Raw genomic sequence first — 24,543 nt, 5'->3', positions numbered from 1 at the left:
GACTGTTCTCACTGAATGGTCTTTACAACTTAGGGATTTTTAAACATATGGAAGGAAGAGGCGGGGTTTATATTAGGTATTTGTTATCAGAATAGAGTTTGTATCAGGGCAGCTGAGAGGGCAGCTGAAGTCTTAGAAGGCTGAGACTGAATAATAATTGCATAATACCATAGCTATATAGTAATGAGTATGGATAAATAATTATTTTATTTAGGTTTTTGCTTCTCTGAGCAAAGTGACTTTGGAAGGAGAAGATTCTTCTTGGTTGCATGGGATGATGGGATGCAGGCTGATAAATCAAAGATCTTTTTAGAGGGACAAATTATCACTCATTGCCATGAGGACCTTTTGTAGTACTGTCCAGTATTGTCACTTTTTACATCAGTTGTTTCTAATAAATAAACAAATGAAAATATAGCTATTAATTTAGCAAACAGTAGCTAGTTTAAAATCCACTGTTAAAAAAACAGTTAACGTTGTTTTCTGTACTTGCATGAGAGTAGACTTCCCTTTTCATGTTACTCAGAAAGCTGCCTGGAGTTGGTACGGATTTCGTAGTTGAAAAGGACCAAAGCCAAGCAAATGTTGAAAGAGCAGGAAAACCAAAAATATGGAATGCTGCTCTCACTGCAGCTTACCTTCCAGCGCTAGATATACCTTATAATTCCTATTACATTTGAGTCTGAACGTCAGGCCTACAAAAGGAGCGTATGTGTATGTAGTTCCTAAGACAACTTGAGAAAGAGGAAAGAAACTATGTAAGTAGTTAGAGAAGACAATGAAAGGGTATATAAGGAATTCCCGATTCCAGACTAAGAGAGGGAGAAACTATCCAGGATATTTGTTCTGGCTAAGTATTACAACTAGAAAGTTGAACTTTGCAATCAGTAATCAATCATAATGCAAATTAAAAGTGAAAATTAACAACTGTATTTCTGGATGGACTCCAGGAACTTGGTGTCACTTTTGAGAACAGGATCAATCATGACATGCTAGGTCTGAAGGATTCTTTAAATCTAACCATTAAGTAAACTTTCAAGTACATATCCTCAGTATCAGAAAGGCAGAACAGTAATAGCATGGGCGAACATAATGTATTACAGTAAAAGGTTTGAATTTTATTGCATCTTTCTTCTGTTTTTTAATTTGCAAGGCAGGTATTTAAATAAAATTTGTTTCCAGGGAGGTAGGAGAAGTTGCTCGTATGCAAGTAAACTTCTGCTGAAACTGTAAAATTTATTGATGCAGGGAACTGAATCGCAACAAAATTAAAAAAATAGATGGGCTTACTTTCCAAGGACTTCCAGCTTTGAAGTCATTAAAACTACAGAGAAACGGGATTACTAGGCTCATGGATGGTGCATTCTGGGGATTAACCAACATGGAAATTTTGTGAGTACCATCTTTCATAGACTGTGCTATGAATACACTAAGTACAATTGTAAATAATAGAATTGCTTGCTAAACTATAGAAGTGTTTATGAACTAACCTATTCTGGCATGGTTTGAAAAACAACTAGTGTTAATTACTACGCATGTAAAGCAGTGCATTCTGAATGCATGCATAAAACATGGTGTAAACAGATCTAAACATACACTGCAGCTATCTGGCCAGTATCATTAAGTGAAATGTGGACCTGTGGCAAAGCACATGCATCACTGAGTTTCTGAATCTTAGTTTTTTTTTTGTTTGTGTATGTATAGGCAGCTGGACCATAACAACTTAACAGAGGTAACCAAAGGCTGGCTTTATGGCTTGCTGATGCTGCAGCAGCTCCATCTCAGCCAAAATGCCATCAGCAGGATCAGTCCTGACGCCTGGGAATTTTGCCAAAAACTCAGTGAGCTGTGAGTAGCTTTTATTCTATTCCAGATTTGAAATTAGGGTACGTGCCAAAGCATGAGCTTCTTACCACTGATCTGTGAATTTTTCATAACAAAGTTTCCAAGGTGACAGCAACTTTTCTACATGTAAGACAGTTAAATTTTGTTGGAAGAAGTTGAAGCCAACCATGACTGCTTCATTTCACTGTAGTTGTTCTAGAGCTATAACGCAATCATTTTCAAATGAAAGAAATTTGTTCTGCAGTAATTTGTGAATAATTAGAAATGATAAGCTGTATGGTCAAAAATAGTGTGATAGGTTTTGTGTTCATTGTAAAGGAACCACTTCTCCCACTTGAAAATTCATCTGGGTTGAACTGAGTAACAAATAATGGAACAAAAACATTAAAATCCATTTTTCCTTGCAGAGATTTGACGTTCAATCAATTAACAAGGCTAGATGATTCAAGCTTTGTTGGCTTAAGCCTGCTAGTTGGACTGTATATTGGAAGCAACAAAGTAAACTACATTGCTGATTGTGCCTTCCGGGGACTTTCTAGTCTGCAGACTTTGTAAGTTGACTAGCTTGAGTTTTAAGGTTAAAAACATTAAGAAACCGTCTGTATGTTGTTAGGTTGTTGTTGTTATGCTTTGCTTTGCCTTTTGTAACTTTCCTAGCATACTGTTTTTTCTTTTGGCCAGTAAGATTTTTTTTTCCTACAATAGTCTGAAGAGGGAGGGCTTATTTCTTAAAGACTGTGTAGTGGATACTGGTAATTTTAATACAAACTTTCTGGTAGCAGTTCTTCATTCAGAGGCAGTGAGCAGCCTATTCACAGCCATAGAGACCTGATAGTTCTGTTTTAACTAAGTCCATACCTTCCATCGTGGTAGAATTGAACAGGCAACACTGTGTATGTGTAGGTGCTTTTCCTGATTGAGCAATCATTTTAAGCATTTGATATCATATTTTGAAATAGCATTTCTTAAAGGAAGAAGAAGAAGTAAATTAATCTAAAAATACTTTGCTTCATTAGAATTTGTTTTTTTATTTTTTTTATTTTTTTACCATTGGTTCATCTGTTAGCCAGATGAATGAAGAAGTTACTTCTACTTTTCCCTCTAGACTTTAAAGAGTGATGGCATTTAGAGGCATCCAGCAAAGATGTAATTTACAGAGATGCATTCTGTGTTTTTTAAATACATATATAGGTCATAAAAATAAGTCAAAAAGACTTTGTCAGGTTTCTAAATTTACACAGGAAGATTCATTAAACCTTTTCTCCCAGACTTCTTCTCCTTTAGCCTTACCTTACTGATTCTCTGTTGATACACTGTTCTTTTCACAAATCTCTCTAATATCATTGTGTGTCACAGATAACATGGCTAACTCTGTGAATAGTGTAGAGTGTAGAAATGGTTTGCTTATTAATTAATCTCAGTGTATTAATGTTCACAGTATACAAAGACATAAATGAATTTCAGTTAGAAGGAGGCAACAGTTGATCTTTTTTCCTTCTTCTGATGCTCCTCCTTCTGTCTTGTATCTGAAAACCCATGTAGGGGAATGTGGTTTAGTTCTATAATTATTATCAATGTTGGTTTTGCTATCTTTGTAATTATCAGTGGAAAAAGTGCTAATTTATAGTTGTCAAAGTGTTCCAGTAAGAATGATAATGAAGTAACTCAAAAGGAGGAGAAAAAAAAGTGCTGCGAGACAATGATTTCAGGAATTATTTTAAATAATACGTGTTCTTTAAGAAGTACATACCTTGTTTTTCCTAATATCTCTCATGGTTTGATTTCCCCACCCGCCCCCTTTCCTTTTAAATAGGGATCTGAAAAACAATGAAATATCATGGGCTATTGAAGATATGAATGGTGCCTTCTCTGGTTTGGATAAGCTTAAGAAGCTGTGAGTATCACCATGTCTAATTCTTTTTAAAATAAATAAGTAGCTTACATTATGCCTCTTTTGATGGACCAGTCCAACGTGATATTATGTTTTCCATAGTTAGGTGGTTCTTCTCCCTTAACGTTTTGTTTGCTATGAAGTGTTAATTTCTATGAAAGCAATTTCTGATTTTTTGAGTGAAGCTAATCTGAAATACGCATGCACATTTCAAATGTACTATTTTTAGAAACTTTTTAGAAAAAAGTGTATTATCAAACATTACAGATGTATAGTGTCTGGAATAGTCTTTGATAAAGCAGTGCAGCATCCAATGGAAAGGGCTTAACTGGTATGGAAAGACAATTTGAAATTGTACATCCATGCAATAAAAATATGCTTATGTGTATAAATAATATATATTCCTGAACTGTATACATTAAACATGCTCTAAAATCGTTATAAAATCAAGATGTTTAGTCAAGTGCAGTAAATCAGTTTATTTTAAAGATGAGGCATTTTGCTGCATTGAGAAAGGCTGAATGGTAAATATTAGTCACAGTTTGGAAATAAATGCTAAAAAATACAATTGTTTGGCTCAAGAAAACTTCCATCTTTTTTGCATTATGTACGTTATTTCTTTTCAGGATACTGCAAGGAAACAGAATTAGATCCATTACAAAGAAAGCATTTTCTGGCTTGGATGCACTCGAACACCTGTAAGTAGTAAACACTCTTATTTAAGCCATCATTTGAAAAAAAAAAACAAAAAACAAAAAAAACAAACAAAAAAACCCCCAAATTTTGATACAGAAACAAAAATAGGACTGTTGAGCTTTACTTATGATGTTGAATGAAACACACTCTGAATAATGGGAGTATTCTTAATGGAGTTTTTTATGGTTTTTTAATGGAGTTCTGCTGAATGTGAATTTTGATATTAATACAGAAGGTGTCATATTTATTAAGCATGCTATATAAAACTCTTCAATATTGTCTCTTTGGTTTTTGAGCTAGTAAAACCTTTGTATGTAACTGATGTAACAAACTGTTCCTAGAGACTTCATGTTGAATACATTAGTTCAATCAATTACTCTTTAACGTTTTTCTTCTTGTTTGTTTTGTAGGGATCTAAGTAATAATGCAATTATGTCAGTTCAAGGAAATGCTTTTTCACAAATGAAGAAACTCAACAAATTGTAAGTTTCTGTCAAAAAATAGTCACCTCTATTGAATTCTTAACTATATAAACATGTAAGAGCTTTGTAAGTTGCTGCCTGACAGAGTGATAAACTCATATTTTGACATCTCTGAAGGTGTCGGTGTTTTTTTACTTAGTTTTTATGTGACAAGTGTGTTTAAGTCAGATGGCATAGGGTAAGGAGTGTTCATTTTCTGCTACATTTGGTATCTAGAGTCCTGATTTTAAATTGGCTGATCTCTAATAGATACTAGATACAGGAGACTTTGATGTAATGTGCTGTAGCATCAGCAGTGCTATTGCAGAGCTAAAGCTTACTGGACCAGTGAAATGCAGTAAAGTAATTCTTTTATAAAGACCAAGTTGTCAGTGCTTGTAATTGGGTCCTTTAGTCCTGCTGCAGCATAGGGGCAGGTCTTCAGAGAAGTCGTGAAGCGGTCATTGGGAAGAATGCAAACTTCTTGACTTTTTTTTTTTTTGTCTTCTCTTATTTTTTTTGATAAAAGCATTAGATTTTAAAGCTACATTTTTCTGTAGAGAAAAATGCAGCTATTACTCCTTTTTGACCACAGTTAATGCTTCCTCTTAAATATGCGTTCTTTTTTCCCCTTATTCGTATCATCCTTCTGTTGTTAGATCTGTTGCTCTGAGTTGCTCTACTGCATAATGTGGCAACAAACAAAAGAATAACAAGAACATAAAGCTCTTGTTACGTGGTATTGGGTGCAATAGAAAAAGTAGTGAGGAACCTTGTATGATGGTCAATTGACTCTTCAGTTTTGTGTTAACCATATCCTGACACAGCTGCAGGTGCTGTAGCAAGCAGCAACCATGTTTCTATCCATAGCCAGGCATTCTCTTCTTCCTTAGTTTGGATTTAGTTGTATTGATTAGTTTGCTGAACTCAGCCAGCCAGCTGCTGGACAATTGTTAGGTGTGGTGCAAAAGAAGCAGTGGGAGCCTGGGACTGACATCTAGGGATTGATCCAGATTATTTGAAGACTGATCAAATGTGATGAAATGACAGGCTAATGCTGCTTTGGGAGATGTGACATACCACAAGATAGCAGTCTCCTGAACACTTCAGTGAAGTAACTACTCAAAAGTTGTTGGTTTCCTTTTTTTCTCTATTTCTCCTGAGTCTCCTAGTAGGCCTCTTATGTATGAGAGAGACAAGACACAAGCAAATGATAGAAAGTACTTTCCCAGAAGTAAAATTGTTTAGTATAAATTCCCATCTAGTCATTTCATTCTAACTGAACTGAATGCTTCCTACTTCAGCTATTGATTGCATGTGCTTCACAGAGTATCACTCTGGTTTATTCTTTTATTATTTCATTCCTCTGTGAATGTAGCGATTTGTTCACAGAAGTTAGGTACACTGATAACCATTTTTGCACTTGTTATTGCAATACCAGCTATTCTTCATCTCCGTGTTCTCCTTTTAAAATATATGCCACAAGATAAATTCTGACAAAAATGAGAATGAGGAAAGAAATTGTCTCAGAATTGTTCTGGTGTTAGCTTTCGAAACACCTCTTCTCTGGACTGCTATTTCAAGTGCTCTTTCTGTGTCTTCTACTTTTGACTGTTGACCCAAAACACTAGAAACGTGTCCAGCTGCCTGAAAGCTTATGCGTTGCAGAAACTGGAGCTAAGGAGAATATGTGCACTTTGTGAAATTTCACAATATTGGCAAGAATGTCATCACATTTGAGCTAAATAGTGTTGGTAGCTTTTTCTTGTAATGGAAGTATTTAGATTAAAAATTAGCTTCATGTTTATTGACTTGCCTTATGAGAATCCAAGCAAACAGGCTTTGAATGTAATTGCTTTTACTTAGGCACTTAAACACATCAAGTCTCTTGTGTGACTGCCAGTTAAAGTGGCTACCGCAGTGGGTGTCAGAGAACAACTTTCAGAACTTTGTAAACGCCAGTTGTGCCCATCCTCAGCTTCTAAAAGGGAGAAGTATCTTTGCTGTCAGCTTGGATGCATTTGTCTGTGGTGAGTATAGTCTCCATTCCTCATTATGTAGAAAAAAAGTTTGCTGAATGTTGATTTTCGTTGTGTCTTCTTAGATGTTTGAATTTATTAGTAAAATTGAAAGGATTTAATATTTGTTAACATTTTCTTTTCTGTTCCCAAAATCTGATGTAGACGAACTACATTTGTGGCTTTCTACAAAATGGGTAGTGACATTTTCCTGACTTTTTTTTCGTGTATAGCCTACATAGGACATCATGTAGTGTGCAAGAGAAAGCTCAGCAGCTTGTGGTGGTAAATGCATATGCTTCTAAGGATTCTTCTTAAGTGAGCTGTATTTTGGCTAACTTAAGATGCCATTTTTGTTTTTGGTTACTTGCAAATTATATTCATGCTTCATCAAATTTGATTTTATTCCAAAGCTGAGAAAAGTAGAAGATAAAATAGCTATAACCTGACTTCTTTGTGTGTGCTTGAAGTCTGCTTCAAAAATGGGAACACCAAGTTATTGCCTATATTTGAACCGTGTTTTAAAACTTATGATTTCCTTCAGTAGTGTTACTACTATTTTGTATTTCAGTATGCCAGACAGTGAAGACTAATAAAATATTCTTACCTTAGGGCTTGAGAATTTCAGGTGAAAGCATTGCCTTTAGATAAGATTTCTTGACCTGCATGGAGTAGCATTCATTATGACTGTGCATGAGGGAGAATAGTATACATATACTAGGAATTCAGAACAACAATGCAAGTGTGTTTTAGTGCTCCTAATGAATTGACTGGAAACTTTGGAAAATCTAAGAAAATAGAGAGCTACCTGGATTTCATATGTTTTTGTTATGTATATATTATTTTTCTGTTGCTAAAGGAAACTCAAATGTTGTATGTGTCTTCTCAGTAACTTTCCTTTCATTGCAAGTATGATTGCTTAATTTATACTGTTTCCACTCGCATCCTTTTTTTCAGTGACACAGCAGGCACTAAACATAAAATGTTACTTGAATTTTTTTCTCTCTTCCTGTTAGCAGTCAAATGTTTTTATATATTAATATTAAGTAATGAGTAAATGGTGCATAATTTAGCTAGTGCTGAAAAGGGAGGGTTGATGTAGTGCACTAAATTACTGATTATTTGATAGGTAATGAAGTATATATGAATTATACATATATGTATATATTAGATAATTATTTATGAGAAGTTAATTCTGGCAATATATTCACTTTGAGGTTTTAATTATATATCTCTTATGTGCTAAACCACAGGGGACAGTGATCTTTCTTTAAGCTCTTGAGTGACATTTTTAATGAATTAATTTTAACACATTTAAGGAATCTCCTTTATTTTTTCCAAGGACAGCACATGTTAGACAAGAGTTTCATATTTGTGAAGTTAAAAATAGAAAAAAATATAATTTATGCTTTCTAAAGCCACACATTTCAAGCTGAAATAAATTGTGAAGCATTTCTGTACTAAAGATATCTGTGGAATAAAAATAGAGTAGATGTCTTTGTGACCTGAATTAATTACTAAAGTTTTGCTGAGTGCTAAGGAGTACCGCCTCCGTGATGTATAGCTTGATTTTCATTGTAGAATAGTCAAGTGGCTTCTATAAAACGAGAAATGCTTTCCTCAAAAGCGAAAGGTCACATGTGTATGTGTGTGATGCATCTGTGTGTACACACATATGTGGCACATACTAAAATAAATACTCCTATGTTATTCTGTCCTGAAGAAAACATGTTACTGGTTTTATCTTTCATATTCTGTAGTATCTGCTTGTTTGATTGATTTTCTCATGCCCTATTACTATTTTAAACATTTCACAGAATCACAGAATGACCTGGGTTGGAAGGGATCTCAAGGATCATGTAGTTCCAACCCCCCTGCCTATCAGGGCCACCAAACATACACATTTACTAGATCAGGTTGCCCAGGGCCCCGTCCAACCTGGTCTTGAACACCTCCAAGGACGGGGCATCCACAACCTCCCTGGGCAGCCTGTTCCAGGACCTAACCACTCTCCTAGTAAAGAACTTCCCCCTAACATCCAACCTAAATCTTCCCTCTTTCAACTTAAAACCATTTCCCCTAGTCCTGCTATTGTCAGCCCTTTTGAAGAGTTTACACCCCCATGGGTGTAGGTTCCCTTCAGGTATTGAAAGGCTGCAATGAGGTCATCTCGCCTCCTGCCCTGTCACGTGGCTAATTAAAGTACTTAAAATGTTAGTTATCTTTAAGCAAAGTCTTGACGGTATTAATTTATTCTGCAAGTAGCATAATCTGACTTGGAGGACTCAATACATGGATATGAAGGTGAAAAACTAAGTGGCCTGGTTAATTCTTAAGATCCAGGTCAAAAGTACAGGTTCTGGGTGGGGATCCATGTTGCTCTGTACCTGGAGCTTACCATCAGACTTTCAGGTGACTTGTAGCTCAGGTTCAGACTGTCTGTGTATCCATCTGTAACAGGCCATGTTGAGATTCATTAAAGGAAATTATGCTTTGACCATTGTATGTTGTTTCCAAAATGATGAGAGTAAAGAACAAATGGGCAAGGTAAAGTATAACAATGCAGGGAGGTTCTGTGGTGAGGAGTAGTTTGGGGTTGGGGGTTTTCTTTCATTGCATGTGAAATTTGTGCTTGAGTCTTTGTCAGTAGGTAGGAGCGCTGGGGCCTTTTGGTTTTGAGAGACTTCTCCTTTTGTACGTGTGATCTATGTGCAGTTTACAGAATAACTGGTTCAGAAGGCAGCTAATTCTGCAAACTCACAAAATAGCATTCTGGAGGTAACTTAGCAATAGCAAGAAGAATTCCACAGATAACCACTTGAATTTCTTGTGCACTGCCTTCTGATAGGATTTTAAACACTGCTGCATTTGCAAAATAGGTCAGTGCAGCAAATCATTGGAACAGCAACTTTCTTACTTTTTTTTTCTTGTTGCAGGTTTGGGAAAAAATAGGACTTAAACATTGCTTCTGATAGCAGAAAACTAGGCTTTCAGTAAAGAAAAACTCATAGCAGACTGAGATGTTGTTAAGATGAAGAGTATACTTTGTGACTTACACTCAGAATAATTCTTCCAGATGTCAAGGGGCTCTTCTCTCTTGAAGAAACTACACACACAGTCTGCTTTTAAGTGTTCTTTGTCTTCAATAAGAGTTGACTTGGCATAATAAATTCATAAATATGGCATCTTTAAGTGCCCTAAGGCTGACAAAATTTAAAACAAAAACTTTGGGTATCCATTTTATAAATACTTACTTGACTCTTCTCTTAAACCTGTAAAACAAGTTGTACAATCTTTTCTAAATATAGTCCTCAGGGCTCAGATATATTTTACTCTTCCTCAGTGCTGCTTTTTCTTTTTTTCCTTCTCCCCTCTGTGCAGATGATTTTCCTAAGCCACAGATCACTGTCCAGCCAGAAACCCAGTCAGCAATTAAAGGCTCCAATTTGAGTTTTGTATGTTCGGCAGCCAGCAGCAGTGATTCCCCGATGACCTTTGCATGGAAGAAAGACAATGAATTACTGCATGATGCTGAAATGGAGAATTATGCACACCTCCGGGCGCAAGGCGGTGAAGTGATGGAGTATACCACCATCCTTCGACTGCGCAATGTTGAATTCAGCAGTGAAGGGAAATACCAGTGTGTAATTTCAAATCACTTTGGTTCATCCTACTCTATTAAAGCCAAACTTACAGTAAACAGTAAGTATGTTATCCATTGCTTGTAGATAATGAAGTAGAATCATTTTAATCAAGATATGTACATTTATTTGCATTCTCATTGTCTGTATCGTTTAGAAGAGAATGAAAAAAAAGCTTTTGAAGAAGAAAATCTCCCTTAATAAGCTGATTTCGTTCTTGTTGTTTAAAATGTTTCTGGTTCCAAAATTACCATTCCATTTTACCTCTTACCCCATTGTGCTGAACCACAGCATAGGGGAAAATAGAAAACAAAAAAACCAAGCTGAATGTAAGAAAATGTGATATACTCTGTGTAACAAAATGGTAAAACATCAGTCTTTTCTACTCCATATACTCCATTTCAAAGTGTAAATGGCAAAATCCTGAAGGAAGATGTTAGCAGAAATGAGATTTTGATCTTGATAGTCTCACAAACTACACAACTCTGACTTTCTTTTTGCTGCCTGCTGCTAAATTCAGGTTATGGGATTTTATGCATTTTTACATCCAAGAAGAGTTAAAATAATGAGTATGTTTTGCCAAAAAGTACAAGGGCTGTTCCGAAAGTAATGACTCCCATTTTATTATGTTGGCCCACAATGTCAGAATGTTGGTGGTAAGGCAATAGATGTTGAATCTTCCTGCCAGTATTCCATTACATTTTGTTGCCATGCAACATATCACAGCAGAGGGGCAGTCTGACAAAATGGTGTCTGTCCTGGAAGTGCATATGAAGCAAAGATGTGGCGTTGAATCCATGTAGATTCAAAAAAGGATTTCTGGAATTGCAGACCGTCAAATCAGGCCTCTATGTTGTAAAGGCTTGAATCAAGACAGAGAAGAAAGCAACCTTTCTCATGCAATATGATAATGCTGGGCCTCATGTCAGTTTGAAGACTATGGAGCATATTGCCAATCACTGCTGGAATGTCCAATCCACCCACTGTACAATCCAGATTTGGTGCATTCTGACTTCTGTCTGTGTGGACCAATAAAGATGGATGGCATGGGCAACATTTTTCTAGCTGTGATGGTAGCATAGCAACTATGAAACGGTGGGCCACCTCTGCCAGTGAAGTTTTTTTTGAGCAAGACATGCAGGATCTTGTTCATCACTGACAAAAATGCACAGCTAATGGTGGAGATGTTGAAAAATAGTGTGCTACATCTGACAATTTACTCTTCAATAGCGTTATTGTGCTTTTTGTATCTGCTGTAGTTTCCATGGAAATAAACAGGAGTCATTACTTTTGGAGCAACCTACATAAAAACATGTTTCATGTATCATTAATTATTGTTTTAATATTGCTAACTTTTCTTTAGTGCTGCCTTCATTTACGAAGATTCCCATGGACTTAACCATTCGTGCTGGAGCAATGGCACGTTTGGAATGTGCTGCAGTTGGGCATCCTGTCCCACAGATTGCTTGGCAGAAAGATGGAGGCACAGATTTTCCAGCAGCACGCAAGAGGCGTATGCATGTCATGCCTGAAGATGATGTATTCTTTATTGTTGATGTAAAAATTGAGGACACAGGCGTTTATAGCTGTACAGCTCAAAATACTGCTGGAAGCATTTCGGCTAATGCAACATTAACAGTTCTAGGTAAGAAACTGGCAGTCTATTAAGTGCATAAATCTTCTGAAGGTCTGAACTATTGTTGAATAGTTTTAAAATCACTGTTTTTTTTTTTTTTTAATTGCATTGTTTTCAAAGTGGTGTATAATAATTACAGTATTCAGAAATATTATGCATTGACACAGTTATGGATTAGAAATGTGTATGCCAGCACACAGTCACTGTTAGGATGCAAAATAATAAAAGATAGTTACACCTGGGGCTTTGAGCAGCCTGGTCTAGTGGGAGGCCCCTGTATATAGAAGGGGGTTGGAACCAGATCATAGAAGTCTTTTCCAACCCAAACCATTCTATGATCCATTTCTTGTGCATAGTTGAAATAATTTATAATATATACAAAGAGAAAAAAAAATCCTATCTTTTAATTTCCTGATGATTTGTTAGCCATTTTAATCTAATTCTATACACTCTCAAGCATATATGATTTGGACTTTTTGTCCTTGTAAGGAAAGCAAGCATCTAAATCTGATCAACTGACAAGCAAGCTGTAGACTCTTAGTTCAAATTCCTTGAAGGTGTTTTCTCTGAAAATGACTGTAAGCTTCATTAGGCCTTACTGGTGCATTTTATTTAGCTTTTCCTCTTGAGCTGTGAAAGAAAGGAGCATGTTCCCATTTTTGCAAGGTTATATAGAATATAAAGCTTATGCTTTCTTTTCAGAAACACCATCATTTTTGCGGCCTTTGCTGGATCGAACTGTAACAAAAGGTGAAACTGCAGTCTTACAGTGCATCGCTGGTGGTAGCCCTCCGCCCCGACTGAACTGGACTAAGGATGACAGCCCTCTCGTGGTAACAGAAAGACATTTTTTTGCTGCAAGCAATCAGTTATTAATTATTGTGGATACAGATGTAGAAGATGCTGGGAAGTACACTTGTGAAATGTCTAATACACTTGGAACAGAACGAGGCAACATTCGTCTTAATGTAATTCCTACTCCCACTTGCGATTCTCCTCAAAACATTACTCCAGCACTTGATGATGATGGATGGGCCACAGTTGGCATTGTCATCATAGCTGTGGTTTGCTGTGTGGTGGGCACTTCCTTGGTGTGGGTGGTCATCATCTACCACACTAGAAGAAGAAATGAAGATTGCAGCATCACAAATACAGGTGTGTAAACTGAGGGCTTGCTTTGGGAAAAAAAAAAAAATATATATATGTATGTATATATTTGTGATTACTTTCCAGTGACTTTCTTGTAGGAATATTTGTGTGCTTTTTCTCAGTCTGAAGAGTGAATTGGTTGTTACTTTCAGCACTCTTCTTACAAATATAAAAATTCTTCTACTGATCCTGAAGTATGCTGATGGCTTTTGTGCATGTTTTGTTCCACCACAGATGAAACAAATTTACCTGCTGACATTCCAAGTTACCTGTCATCCCAGGGCACACTGGCTGAAAGGCAGGATGGATATGGCTCATCTGAAAATGGTAGTCATCATCAATTCCTCGCCTCTTCTCTGGGAGGGTATTTTTTACAGCAGAGGGACAGTAATGGTAGGTGCAAAATGTTAAGCAGATTTTTCATCTTGCTTGAGTAGCTACAGTTTGCCTGTTGTCTTTCTAACTTAAGGAAATAACACTAGTGAAACATCTTCAGTGAAGTTTGAGAGTGTAAGATTTATTGCATGTGAATGCATCGGTAAGCTAATAACAGAAACATGGTTCTACTCATCCAAATGACACTATGGCTTTGCTTAAATATTTTTCTTTAGTCTCAAGGATACATTTGAACTGATGATCACATTTCCAAAATAAGAGTGACCAGAAGGAGTTGTAACAATGTGTTTTACTCAGTTGTAGTTTGGAAGGAATGGCTGTGCTGGAATCTAGAGGTGGATGTTAATACCAGCATAAGTTTAGTTTAACACAACTGGTGCAATTTCCTGTCAGAGAACTTGTTAGGGTCAGAGTCAATAAACAATTTAAGACAACTGCATGATGAAAACTGCAGCATTTTTAGCATACCTGTTGCCTAATGGTCCAAAACATTACCTGTGTTAGCAAGAAAAAATGCATCTTAATGGGAAAATGCTAGGGGTGCAGACACAGTCAACAGCTGGGACAGAAGCAAATGGAGCAGTGGTTTGAATGTCTTGCAGTTGTGAAGTTTTCAGAAAGTCTGCCTCTTTGCAGAGTAAGAGCCATGAAGCATGTCTGCAGCTTTCATGAGCCAGTGACCTAAAAGTCAGAAGAGCTATTTGAACAGTCAGCTTCTCTCTCTGGCTTTTCCACTCAGGTCTTTCTCATTACCACTATTAAGTGCTCTAGAATGTGGCAGATATACATATATATATGTATAACAGAGTATAAGCCTGGCTTCCTTGGTTCTTATCCCTGTGCTTGGGTTTGTTCTGTTATCTGTTGACCACATAATGAAATAAAATGTGACATTTTGTCTGTTAATTGATAAATTAAACTCTTTCCACAGTTGGCCTTCCAATGAAATGTTTAAAAGATGAGGTTCTTAAGAGAACAAAACTTATGAAAACATAAGCTGAATCTTAGGACCATATGCTAATGTGTCAATTATATTTTTAAGGTATTTGCCACCTAGATAATGGCAGCGAAACAGATTTAGATGGTGTTGCAGATCCATTTCTATGCCACTACCTGGGGACTTCAGGGACTATGTATTTAAAAGGAAACACATGCAGCTCTGAGACCTTTGAAGCATGCAGCCCAAGTAAGTTGAAAAAGAAAATAGTCTTAAATAATTTCTGTGCTGTGATAAATGCATATAAAAGGAATTTCATTTTCTTTAGGTTGCAGTCCTGACCAAAGAACAGCAAACCTGGATCATTATGAGTCTGGATACTTAAAGAAAAAGGAATGCTGTCAGTACTCACCTCCACTGGAAGATCCCTTTGACCAGTGCATTGGCATTATTGGGATGCAGGCTACAAGCAGCAAGTTAATTAACTGCATTTATACTCAAAATGAAGGAACTGGACTAAAAAGCAGAAGTCTGAACTCAGACAAGCTTGATTTAAACAGAAGTTTAGAACCCTCGTCTGTTATCAGTAACAGCACTTTCATGGGTAAGTTCTTGCTCTTTTTTATTCAAGCTGTTGATATCCGTATTGTCTCTCACTTCCTACTTGTAACACTAAGCAAATCCTTTTCAACTATTTTATCCCTCCTACAGTAAGTCTGTAGTAGTGCTTTGTTGCTCATGTAACTAACACTGTGAAAAAAAATATTCTTGTTCAGTTTGTGGGGGTTTCTTTCAGCAGATGTGAGAAAATTTAGCAAGGTAATACGGCATGTGAGATGTAAGTATTTATTAAAAGGAGGAAAGACAGAAAGTATCTGAGGAAAGGCAGTTGGAGAGTTGTTCTTAGGCTTTGCATGTGTTATTGTTCCACCTCCTCAAGTAACTTACTGTATGACAGTGTTTATTTTTAAGATGCACAGTATGCAGAGAGGTGCCTAGAACTGTATATGTGGACTGCCTCTCTCTGGCAGTGTATGAGGACAGTTGGATGCTCCTGAACTGTGTTGCCTTCTGGATGGGACCAGAAATTAGGCAGTAATGGGCCCTCTCTTGTGTTACAAAGTGGACGGGTTTGGGCTTGTTCAAAAGCTACGCTAGCCTATGCCAAAGTAGTTGTCATGTTAAAGGTGATAGTCCAAAGAGTTGGTTCATCCTTGGGTGTAACTGTGAGCTGCCCTCTGCTTGTCAGAAAATCTGACTTCTCAGGAATATTTGATAGAACATTTTAAATGTTCGATGGTCAGGAGCAGGAAAGTGATCACAATAGAATTGCATAATGGTCAGATTTCAGATTACTAGGGGGTCTTAATAGCTTATTTACACATCTCTTCAGCAGTATGCTTTTTATCTTAGTGTGGCTGGCAGATATCCATAAACGCTAGAACTCTTACTTAAAAATACATTTTCATAAACTTTAGACATATTAGAAGTTTTGCCTGCCAGGCAAAAAGGTGTGCAGGTGGGCTTAGAGCAGGTGGTGAGACCGATGCTGATGTATGTGGGTATATTGTAATGTTGTCAGCCACAACTACTTGCTCTTCAAAGTAAAGCACTGTGGAAAGATGCCCTGTCTACCCCTCCTGTCTGGTGGTATGAATGACGGAATAGTTCCTGAAGTTTAACTCAGTTTACAGTTTTAACCCAGGTTGCAGTGGGAGGTGGAAGAAGAAAAAGGTGGTTGCTTTAACTTTGAAGCTCATTAATTTTTTACACTGATTGGTTTGGTTTGTTTAAAATGCATGTAAATACATATACTACTTTCATCCCTGTTGTATCTGAATGCCAAGTGCAGCTCTGATACCGTGAACTCCTTCCTGGCTCATGTGTCAGCAGACTTGTCCAGGGCCAGGATCTGCCCACTCATGCAAGGGGAACCTGTGGGAATGTGCATCATTGAGCTCTTTGTTCTCTGGGGGAGGGAGGAGAAAGGGTAAAAGTTTTGAAGTTTTCCCCCTTCAAAAAACAGATGTTTAGAACTTAAAACGTTGCAGATGCCATATCTGGCAGAGGCCCTGGGATTGCACACAGCTTACTGGCTGCCTGCCACTATTACTGTGGTAGGACTCTGCAGATGGGGCTTTACCACATGTCTCCTGCAGAAAGTAGTTCTACCATGTGAAGATGTACCCAGGAATTAATGCAACCTTGGAGGCTTTTATTGCCCCTTCTGCCCTAATTGCCTACGCAGAGCTGGTTACTGGTCAGTTTTCTCAGCTACTACCACACTCAAGTTGCATCAATCACTGTCTTGGACAGTCTTTGTCTTTAGCACTCTACACTCAGAGGAGCATGCGGTTAGATTTTGGAGATGGCTGTGAAAGGGCTCTTCATATATATTTCTAATCTTTCGCATTGCCGTCTTCAAATTTGGTCCCCTTTTTCTCCTACAACCACAATGTGGAGAGGCAGTTGGCTTTAACATCGCTGCTGATAACTGAGGCAGAAAGTTTACAGCTTGAATTTTCTTTTTTTAAGATGGGTTTAATTTGTAGCTTTGCTACTGAGGCACATCTTTTCATGTTGTGTTAGAAGCAAAATTGCTCTACACATCATTGATGCAAATATGGACCTTGTCCAGATGAATTCATACCAACATCTCTAATCACAGTTTTACTTGAAACCTTTGCTGTTAGCAAAGTTTGGCAGTTGAATGCAAAATTTGTTAATAATTGTAGTGTAAAGTTAGTAATAAAATTGAGTGCTTCAAAATCAGTCTATGGCACGTTCTGCTTAGGAAATAGTTCTTCTAAGTATCACAGATTATATACTTTTCATCAGCTGTATCAGGGCATTAGAGAAGACCCTTCTTGCAGAGGTGTTTGTGCTAGCACTTTTACAGTAGTGAAGTGTGAAGGGCACAGTAATTATTTTCTTGGTAGTGAATCCAAATAATAAAGATTAATAAAGATTCAACTTAAATGCTGATTTCTCTTTGGACTTGTATCTATTCAAGCCAGCTGTAAGTAGAAAGATGGACAGGTGTGAATGAAGGCAGAATCTGGCTGAAAATTTTGACAGAACCTTTGTTATTAATTAATGGGAAATATTAACCAGAAGAAAGAATGTTTTAGCATTCCGGTTGCATGGGTGTTTTGTAACTGTATATGTTTCTTTTCACTTCTGTTGAATTACACATCATATTTCATGTGCCATTTGTTCAGAACAATCTTTGTGTCCTGTTTTTCAGTGATTGTTGCATTAAAACAGGCCTTGTGATTTGTTCGTAGTTTGATCTCTGTGCTCTTCCCTAAAGAAAAATGGGCATGGGTATAATTGTGAAAGCAAAGGTAATGAAGTTATGTCATGTGTGGCTTTCAAGTTATTTACCTTGGAAATATTTTTGATGTCTCAGGTAGAATATTGCCTTATAGTTGTGATCACGTTTGCTTTGAAGGGGAAGAATAATAGTTGAGTAAAAATCTCATGTTCCTAAACTTTTGCTTGTGTCAGTACTTGGCTTCCATTTTAACATGAAGCCCTCAGTGTGATACAAAACTGTTTGCATCAGTATTTCCATACTAACTCATTTACTGTCTTCCAGGAACGTTTGGAAAGCCTGTATGGAGGCCTCAGCTGGACGCCCTTTCAAGTCGTAGGCAGCCAGCAAGTTGTCAACCGAAAACCTCCCATAATAATCCTCACTCCTCATTGGACTTCGATCCAGAAGCAGATGAAGATGGAAGGGAAAGGACAGTTTCTAGAGGAGAAAATAGCATTTACAATTACAAACAGTCCTTTGAAAACTTTAGAACTTTTACTTTTCAATCCTGTGATTTGGATACATAGCTCCTTTTGGACCTGCCGTTGATTTCTGGGACCAAAGAGATACTTTGACATAATACTACCTCAGTGTGGAATTTTATTTAAAAAGGGGAATGAGGAAAGGAAGAAGGGAAGAAAGAAACCACATGATGCTATGAATTCAGAACAAAAAAATGCATTTTTATTCAAATAAAACATAATTGCCAAAATGCTCTAAGTTTTTTATATGGGGAAAACGTTCCTTATAAAAATACTATATTTCTAATTATTTTATAGCTTTCTTTTATGCAAATAATATCTTTTGTAAATTAATGGTGTAAATAATACAGCATATGTATTTCTATGTCAGACTTCATTTTATTGAAATGATTAGTAAGCATTCTAATTTTGTACTGTTACTTGTATCTTTTTTTACAAATGGAAACTCCATGCTGTTTGCAGGTATCTTGCATCTTATTTGCACATTACTTTGAATAAACTATGCTGCCATGTGGTCTCTGACCCACATTAATGTATGAAGAATGAGAAGTGTGAATTCTGTTTGTAAATAGAGAAAAGGAGTGTTAAATCTGTAGGTTCCTTCTGGTAAGTATTTGAACCTTCATTTGCCTGACATTTGTGTCTCTGGACTTCACTGTGTTAAATGTGTTCTGCTTCCAAGGGTAGGTGGATATTTGGTGTCTGGTAAGGTGGGCTGAAGCCCTTTATGCCAAAATAAAAAAGAAAATCTTCTATCTTCTGCATTTCAACTATCAGATGTGTTTGCAAACATTCTATTTTCATGCACACAAGGCTGCAGCACTGTTTGCCTGTTTCTGCAATTGGTGTGCCTCCATGTGATGGAGGATATACGTGTAGTAGTAGATCCACAAATCCATATTCAGCTACTTACTAAAAGAAAATAATAATTAAAAAAAAAATAACAAGAGGCACTGAAAATCTGCCTGGCACCACTGCTCTTTTCTAAGTGGTTTACTGTTAAATGTTTGCCAAGTATGCAGTGCATGTCTGAATCTTTGCTTTCCCATACCCTTTCTCCCTCTTTCTTGTTTCTGCAACCACTGCCACACCCAACATGAGAAGGTAATTTAAGTACATGATAATGTTTTCTTTGGTTTAACTCATGCTTCTGTTCCTTATTCAGCTGCCCTTTTCTGGTTATAAATGAAATCTGTGCCTTAGTTGCTCAGTCAAGTTGAGCAGTTGTAAATTCTTGCTGAATTAGATTTGAAGTAAGGAACACAATGCCTGTAACTGTACAGAGTCAGAGAAAGATGGTTGCTTACTATAAGATTATAATGAAAGCAAAATTAAAACACCATTTTATTTTTCTATATACTGATACCTGATACCTACTCTTTTAAAAGCTGTGAATCCTGTCGTCATCACTGTATTGAAACAGTGGGACTCAAAATGGTCAATATTCCAGGATGCTGGCTTTTTCAATCTTTCTCCTTTGAAGGTGCAAACATACATGCTTGCCAAATCATTTCTTTTAAACTAAATTAAAAGCAGCTGTTAGAGGGGGCCATCACAGACATAGCTAAAGCTGGAGCAAAGATTTTACTGCCTGGTGCAACTGAGGCAGGGGCTTTTTCTTGTTTGTAGCCTGAAACCTGGTACCCAGATTGCAATGTAATTTTCCTTTAATTTTGGCGCCAGTATTAGAGACAGGAAGTTAATCCATCCTTAGTCACTGGTGGTCTACGCATAGAGAAAGGATTTTGTGTGTTTTAGTTCATCATGTTGCCAGATTTTCTGACTCTTATTGTTAATTTGTCTCTATTGCTGCCAGATGTGCTGGTGTGGTGACAGACATTGATATGAGTACTTGATTATAACTAAGTGCATATTGAAAGAGATGAATTTTTCCCGATTTAAGCACAAAGCTATAAATCAATGAGGTAAGAAATCTTAAATTTGATTAAATTAATAATTCAAGATAATTTGTCTTTTTTTTTTTTTTTTAAACCCACTCTGATCCCAGCTTTTTTAAAGGGGAATGGAGGGTATGATTGCTTTTTTGAAACATTAAAAAAATAATAAAATAAAAACAGTAAGTACATCCTTCATTTCAGAATTAATGTTGATAACTGGGACAGTGTCACTTATTTACATCTCTTTCATCTTCTTTAAATACTTTCCTTTTCAACTTGCTGTTGGAGAGTAAATATCCTAATCTTTGAAGCACATTGAGCTCTCTACCTAAATAAATCTTTCAGGGTCAACGCTGGAATTTTAGACCATTCCCATAAAATTTCTTTGAGCAGCCTAAAAATATAAATGGCTGTGACTTTATTTGATGCCTTAAATATACAGAGATGGAAATGAATGCTGACAATGAGCATCTCTTTTTCCTTGTTTGAGCTTTCATGTGTTGGGAGTTTATTGTTCTGAAATACAGTGGCAATCGTAAGCTGCAAGATACTTGCAATGTTTGAATAGTTCTCTTATAGATTCTTGATATAACCAAACATCTGTTTTAAAACCTTCCAAGTGTTACCTTCGTTCTCTTTCCTCTGAAGCTCCAGGGATTAGGTAGCTGGTAGTTTGATATTTACACAGCTGAATGCTGAATCCCGAGTTGATGTGATGAGAAAATAAATTGTGGCCAACACTGAATAAAGCTTATACTGAAGCTCAGGAGAGTCTTAGAATGAGAATTGCTGAATGACAGAACAGACATTGTGCAGTCCTATGACAAGCAACTGGAATTTCATCATGGGCTCATAAAAAACATGTGAAATGTGCTTTAGAGACAGTATGCTCTTAATGCATTGCACAAATGTTCTACTCAATAAACTTACAAACAGTTGATGAGGTAGAGATTTCTACAAATTGAATAATCATTTTAAACAGATAAACTGAATGATCTCTTTACCGAAATCTTTTTAGAGCAAGCTTTCCTTAAATGAATAAGCTAAAGAGTGTGTCTGAAGCAATGCAAGGGATGCCTGTGAAGCCACTGAAATGAAGGTTAGATGTTGCGACTTAGAACATATTAAACCTTAAGAAGAATTCTACCTGGATAATTTTTCCGGAATTCATTTCAGAACTCAATGCTCAAGCTTTTTCATTTCCTTTTTTTATTGTTATTATTTTTTATATGTACATTTCTTGTACATTTGGTTTTACTCAGATGAGGAGCTTTCTATATATCTTCCTGTGTTATATTTAGAAGTGTTACAACTGAATGAAAGCTATAGTGTTTTAGATAATGTAAGCATGGCTAAAAGTACTTATTGTGGTTTTTGTGCTTAGGGAATAGGATTCATTTGTTCCACTGAAACTGTACAGCCATATCCTATCTTATTGGGTTGCCTCTCCTGTTCCCCAGGCTGCCTTTTCCACTGCAGTTCAATACCTCTCCTGTGTCCCTTAGGGACCCACTGTGGTAGTTCACACGTTCTGTTTCCATTTTCATGTTGCAGTGGTTGCAAGCTAGGACAAATATATTCAGTTTGCAGAGCACAGTGTAGTTCAAGGGAAGAAGTCAGCAGCGCTAGGGAAAGGAGGGGAAGCATGGGAAGACAGGCTAACCACAGTTTTAGGAAGATTTTTTCTGAATATGGAGTAAATATATAATTGAAGAGATAGTCTGAAGTATTTATAATAGAATGCATGCATTTCCTTACTGTTTACAATACTTTCTTTGTATTTAGTTCCACACTCATGCTATAAGATGCCAAAAAGCAGCTATGTACTCCAGAGTATGTCATCTGGAGTGTTATGTCTTACTGCCTCTAAAATCTCCTTTTCTGGTTGAAAAGAAACAAGATCCGTTTGTTATTCTGTGCATTCATGTGTCCAGGATAAAATATTGCTGTGCAATACATAGTTTCCCAGAGTCACATGGTCTGTGGGGTCCACTGACTGATTATCAGTGTGACTAAGGAATGTCATGGAAGAACAGGACCTGAAAGCAAAGTTGGTAGTAGTTTAAGTTGACTGCTTGTAAAACAAATTTAGGCTTTGTGACTTGCATCCAGGATTTTATTTCCCACACAGCAAAGAACTGAAACATAAATTACTCTAGTTTATGGACTGCTGATAGTACTTCAGCATGATCAGTTCTCCTTAGACGTCAATACAGTCATTTCAAAGCACTTTTATATTATATCCATTCCACTTGACTGTTGACTGCGAGCTATTCACCAATAAATGCAATGTGGGAGTTTCCAGTCTCGACACCTGTATAAACTTTATTCTAACATGGATGGTGAATATCTTTAAGCCCTGAAAATGTCAAATGTGATCACACTTTACTTGCTTGACCAAGGTAATGAGATTCCCCAAATATAAAACAGGCTTTGAGGTTATGTAGGCTGTGATGCCTTTACTTTGAAAGACTTGTATGTGGCATGGTCTAAATAGCCCCTTGTTTGCTATAGCAGTGTATAATCTGTCTTAATTACTGTCAGTGCTGCTTCTGTAGATGTGCATGGAGAAGATGTGATTTATGATCTGGGTCTACTGCTGGATAATCAAAGCTCAGGTGTTGATTTGAAATACAGAATAGCAAAAAAATAATGTCATTTGGAAGGGACCCACGAAGATTATTGAGTCTAACTGAACTCATTCTTGAGCAGTGAGGCATCAGCTCCCATTTGAAGCAAAATGATGCAAAAATGTAAGTTCCTATCTAGGTGCTGTGCAAAAATGTAGTTCATATCTGGTTAAAAAAGCTACTTCTGTCATTAGTCTGTTAGTCTGCTTATTTTAGAGATCAACTGAAAATGACTAATGGTGGAATGGGTATTGAGGTTGATATTTTATATGTGCCTCTGCCTTCTGTTTTGTGTTGCTATAGCAGGAGAACTTGGGGTTCCACCCCCGTTCATCAACAATGGTGAGATTTCATTCTGATTTCCTCAGAAGTGCTCACTTGTGACTGTGGTATCTAATTCTGCCATCTGGTGTGCCACGCTGCTCTAAAGCAGAGCTAGAGACACTGTAAAGTGAACGTAAGGGAGGATGGCTGAAATCCCTGTCATATCATAAAGTGGTTTTGAATAATCCATTAATCCCAAGGGAATAATTTTTGCAGTTTTTAGCATTTGCTCCCTTAAAACAAATTTCAGTAAGTTTTTTGAACGGGTTAACTCTAGTGTCTTCTATAGGACACAGGATGTGTTTGAGCTGGAGATACTTGGTGAGAAATTTCTGTGGTGCTCAGTTTACATGACAGAATTGCTGCTGACAGAGCCCTTCAGGTGGTGAGGAGAACTGCATCTGAAAGATGTGCACGTACTTTTCCCAGACAGATGAGAAGTTTTTGAAACTGCTTTTCAGTCTCTGTTCATTTGTTTGTTAGTTTGTTTTCACTGCTAGAAATAACTAGGAAGACTTGATCCTCCATTTGGCATCAGGAATTTCCCCTCTGCTTGTGACCTACCTCACTACAAGCAGAAAGATACTGTGGACCACTGCAACACATCTCCAAATGAGTCTTTAGCTTTATATAGCTGGAGGTCGCTAGTGCAGTTATGATGAAGCTGCTGCTTAAGTAAGTGATAGAAGACATATAAGTAAGGCAGCTCTTAGAAGGGAAGCTAGTTATTCTGCTGGCTTAGCTCACTGTACTTGTGCTGCTACCTGCTGTGGGTCTGTACGCCTGCAGTATTACCAAAGCATCAGTGCTACAGCAGCCAACTGCCCAGGGCCTGGCTTTTGCCACACACTGATCGTATTTTTTATTAGTGTAAACTTATTTCAGTTATTAACCTTCCCTCAGGAAAGGGGAAACGTGGCCCTCATGGTAATTAGCTCACACAGCCTTTCGTGTGAGCTGAAGAATGGAAAGTGTCAGGGGCACTCACAGCGGCTTTGCAGGTATTCGCTGTAAGCAGGGAAAAGTTAATCTGCCGGCAGAGTTTGGCACGAGGAAATAACCTATGTGTAAAACAGCACTTAGGCCGAATTAAATTCCACACAACTGCGACCACACAGTGTGTACAGCAGTAAAATGATGGCAATGATGGAAAATATGACTAATCAGAAAATGGTATTTAAGCACAATTTTATTCATTAAGGTAACATAAACTGAGGTTC

The 24,543-nt window shown here is 37.1% G+C and overlaps 1 protein-coding gene across 1 annotated transcript in view; it reads left to right on the top strand.

Moving 5' to 3' along the window:
* LRIG3 (leucine rich repeats and immunoglobulin like domains 3) overlaps nt 1-19,226 on the top strand; it is a 42,382-nt gene extending 23,156 nt beyond the window's left edge. The window contains exons 6-19 of the mRNA XM_015855211.2: nt 1,249-1,392; nt 1,705-1,848; nt 2,253-2,396; nt 3,659-3,739; nt 4,363-4,434; nt 4,843-4,914; nt 6,760-6,923; nt 10,293-10,613; nt 11,916-12,197; nt 12,891-13,343; nt 13,572-13,730; nt 14,776-14,919; nt 14,999-15,274; nt 18,272-19,226. Coding sequence (XP_015710697.1) covers nt 1,249-1,392; nt 1,705-1,848; nt 2,253-2,396; nt 3,659-3,739; nt 4,363-4,434; nt 4,843-4,914; nt 6,760-6,923; nt 10,293-10,613; nt 11,916-12,197; nt 12,891-13,343; nt 13,572-13,730; nt 14,776-14,919; nt 14,999-15,274; nt 18,272-18,516 — 2,701 coding nt within the window. The 3' untranslated portion in view covers nt 18,517-19,226. The remainder of the gene's footprint in view (nt 1-1,248; nt 1,393-1,704; nt 1,849-2,252; nt 2,397-3,658; nt 3,740-4,362; nt 4,435-4,842; nt 4,915-6,759; nt 6,924-10,292; nt 10,614-11,915; nt 12,198-12,890; nt 13,344-13,571; nt 13,731-14,775; nt 14,920-14,998; nt 15,275-18,271) is intronic.
* Nucleotides 19,227-24,543: the final 5,317 nt, after the last annotated feature.

The sequence above is a fragment of the Coturnix japonica genome, chromosome 1 (assembly GCF_001577835.2).
Source record: "Coturnix japonica isolate 7356 chromosome 1, Coturnix japonica 2.1, whole genome shotgun sequence".
NCBI classification, from domain to species: Eukaryota; Metazoa; Chordata; class Aves; order Galliformes; family Phasianidae; genus Coturnix; species Coturnix japonica.
The sequence above is the reverse complement of the archived record's forward strand: the minus strand, read 5'-3'. Positions and strand labels throughout refer to the sequence as shown.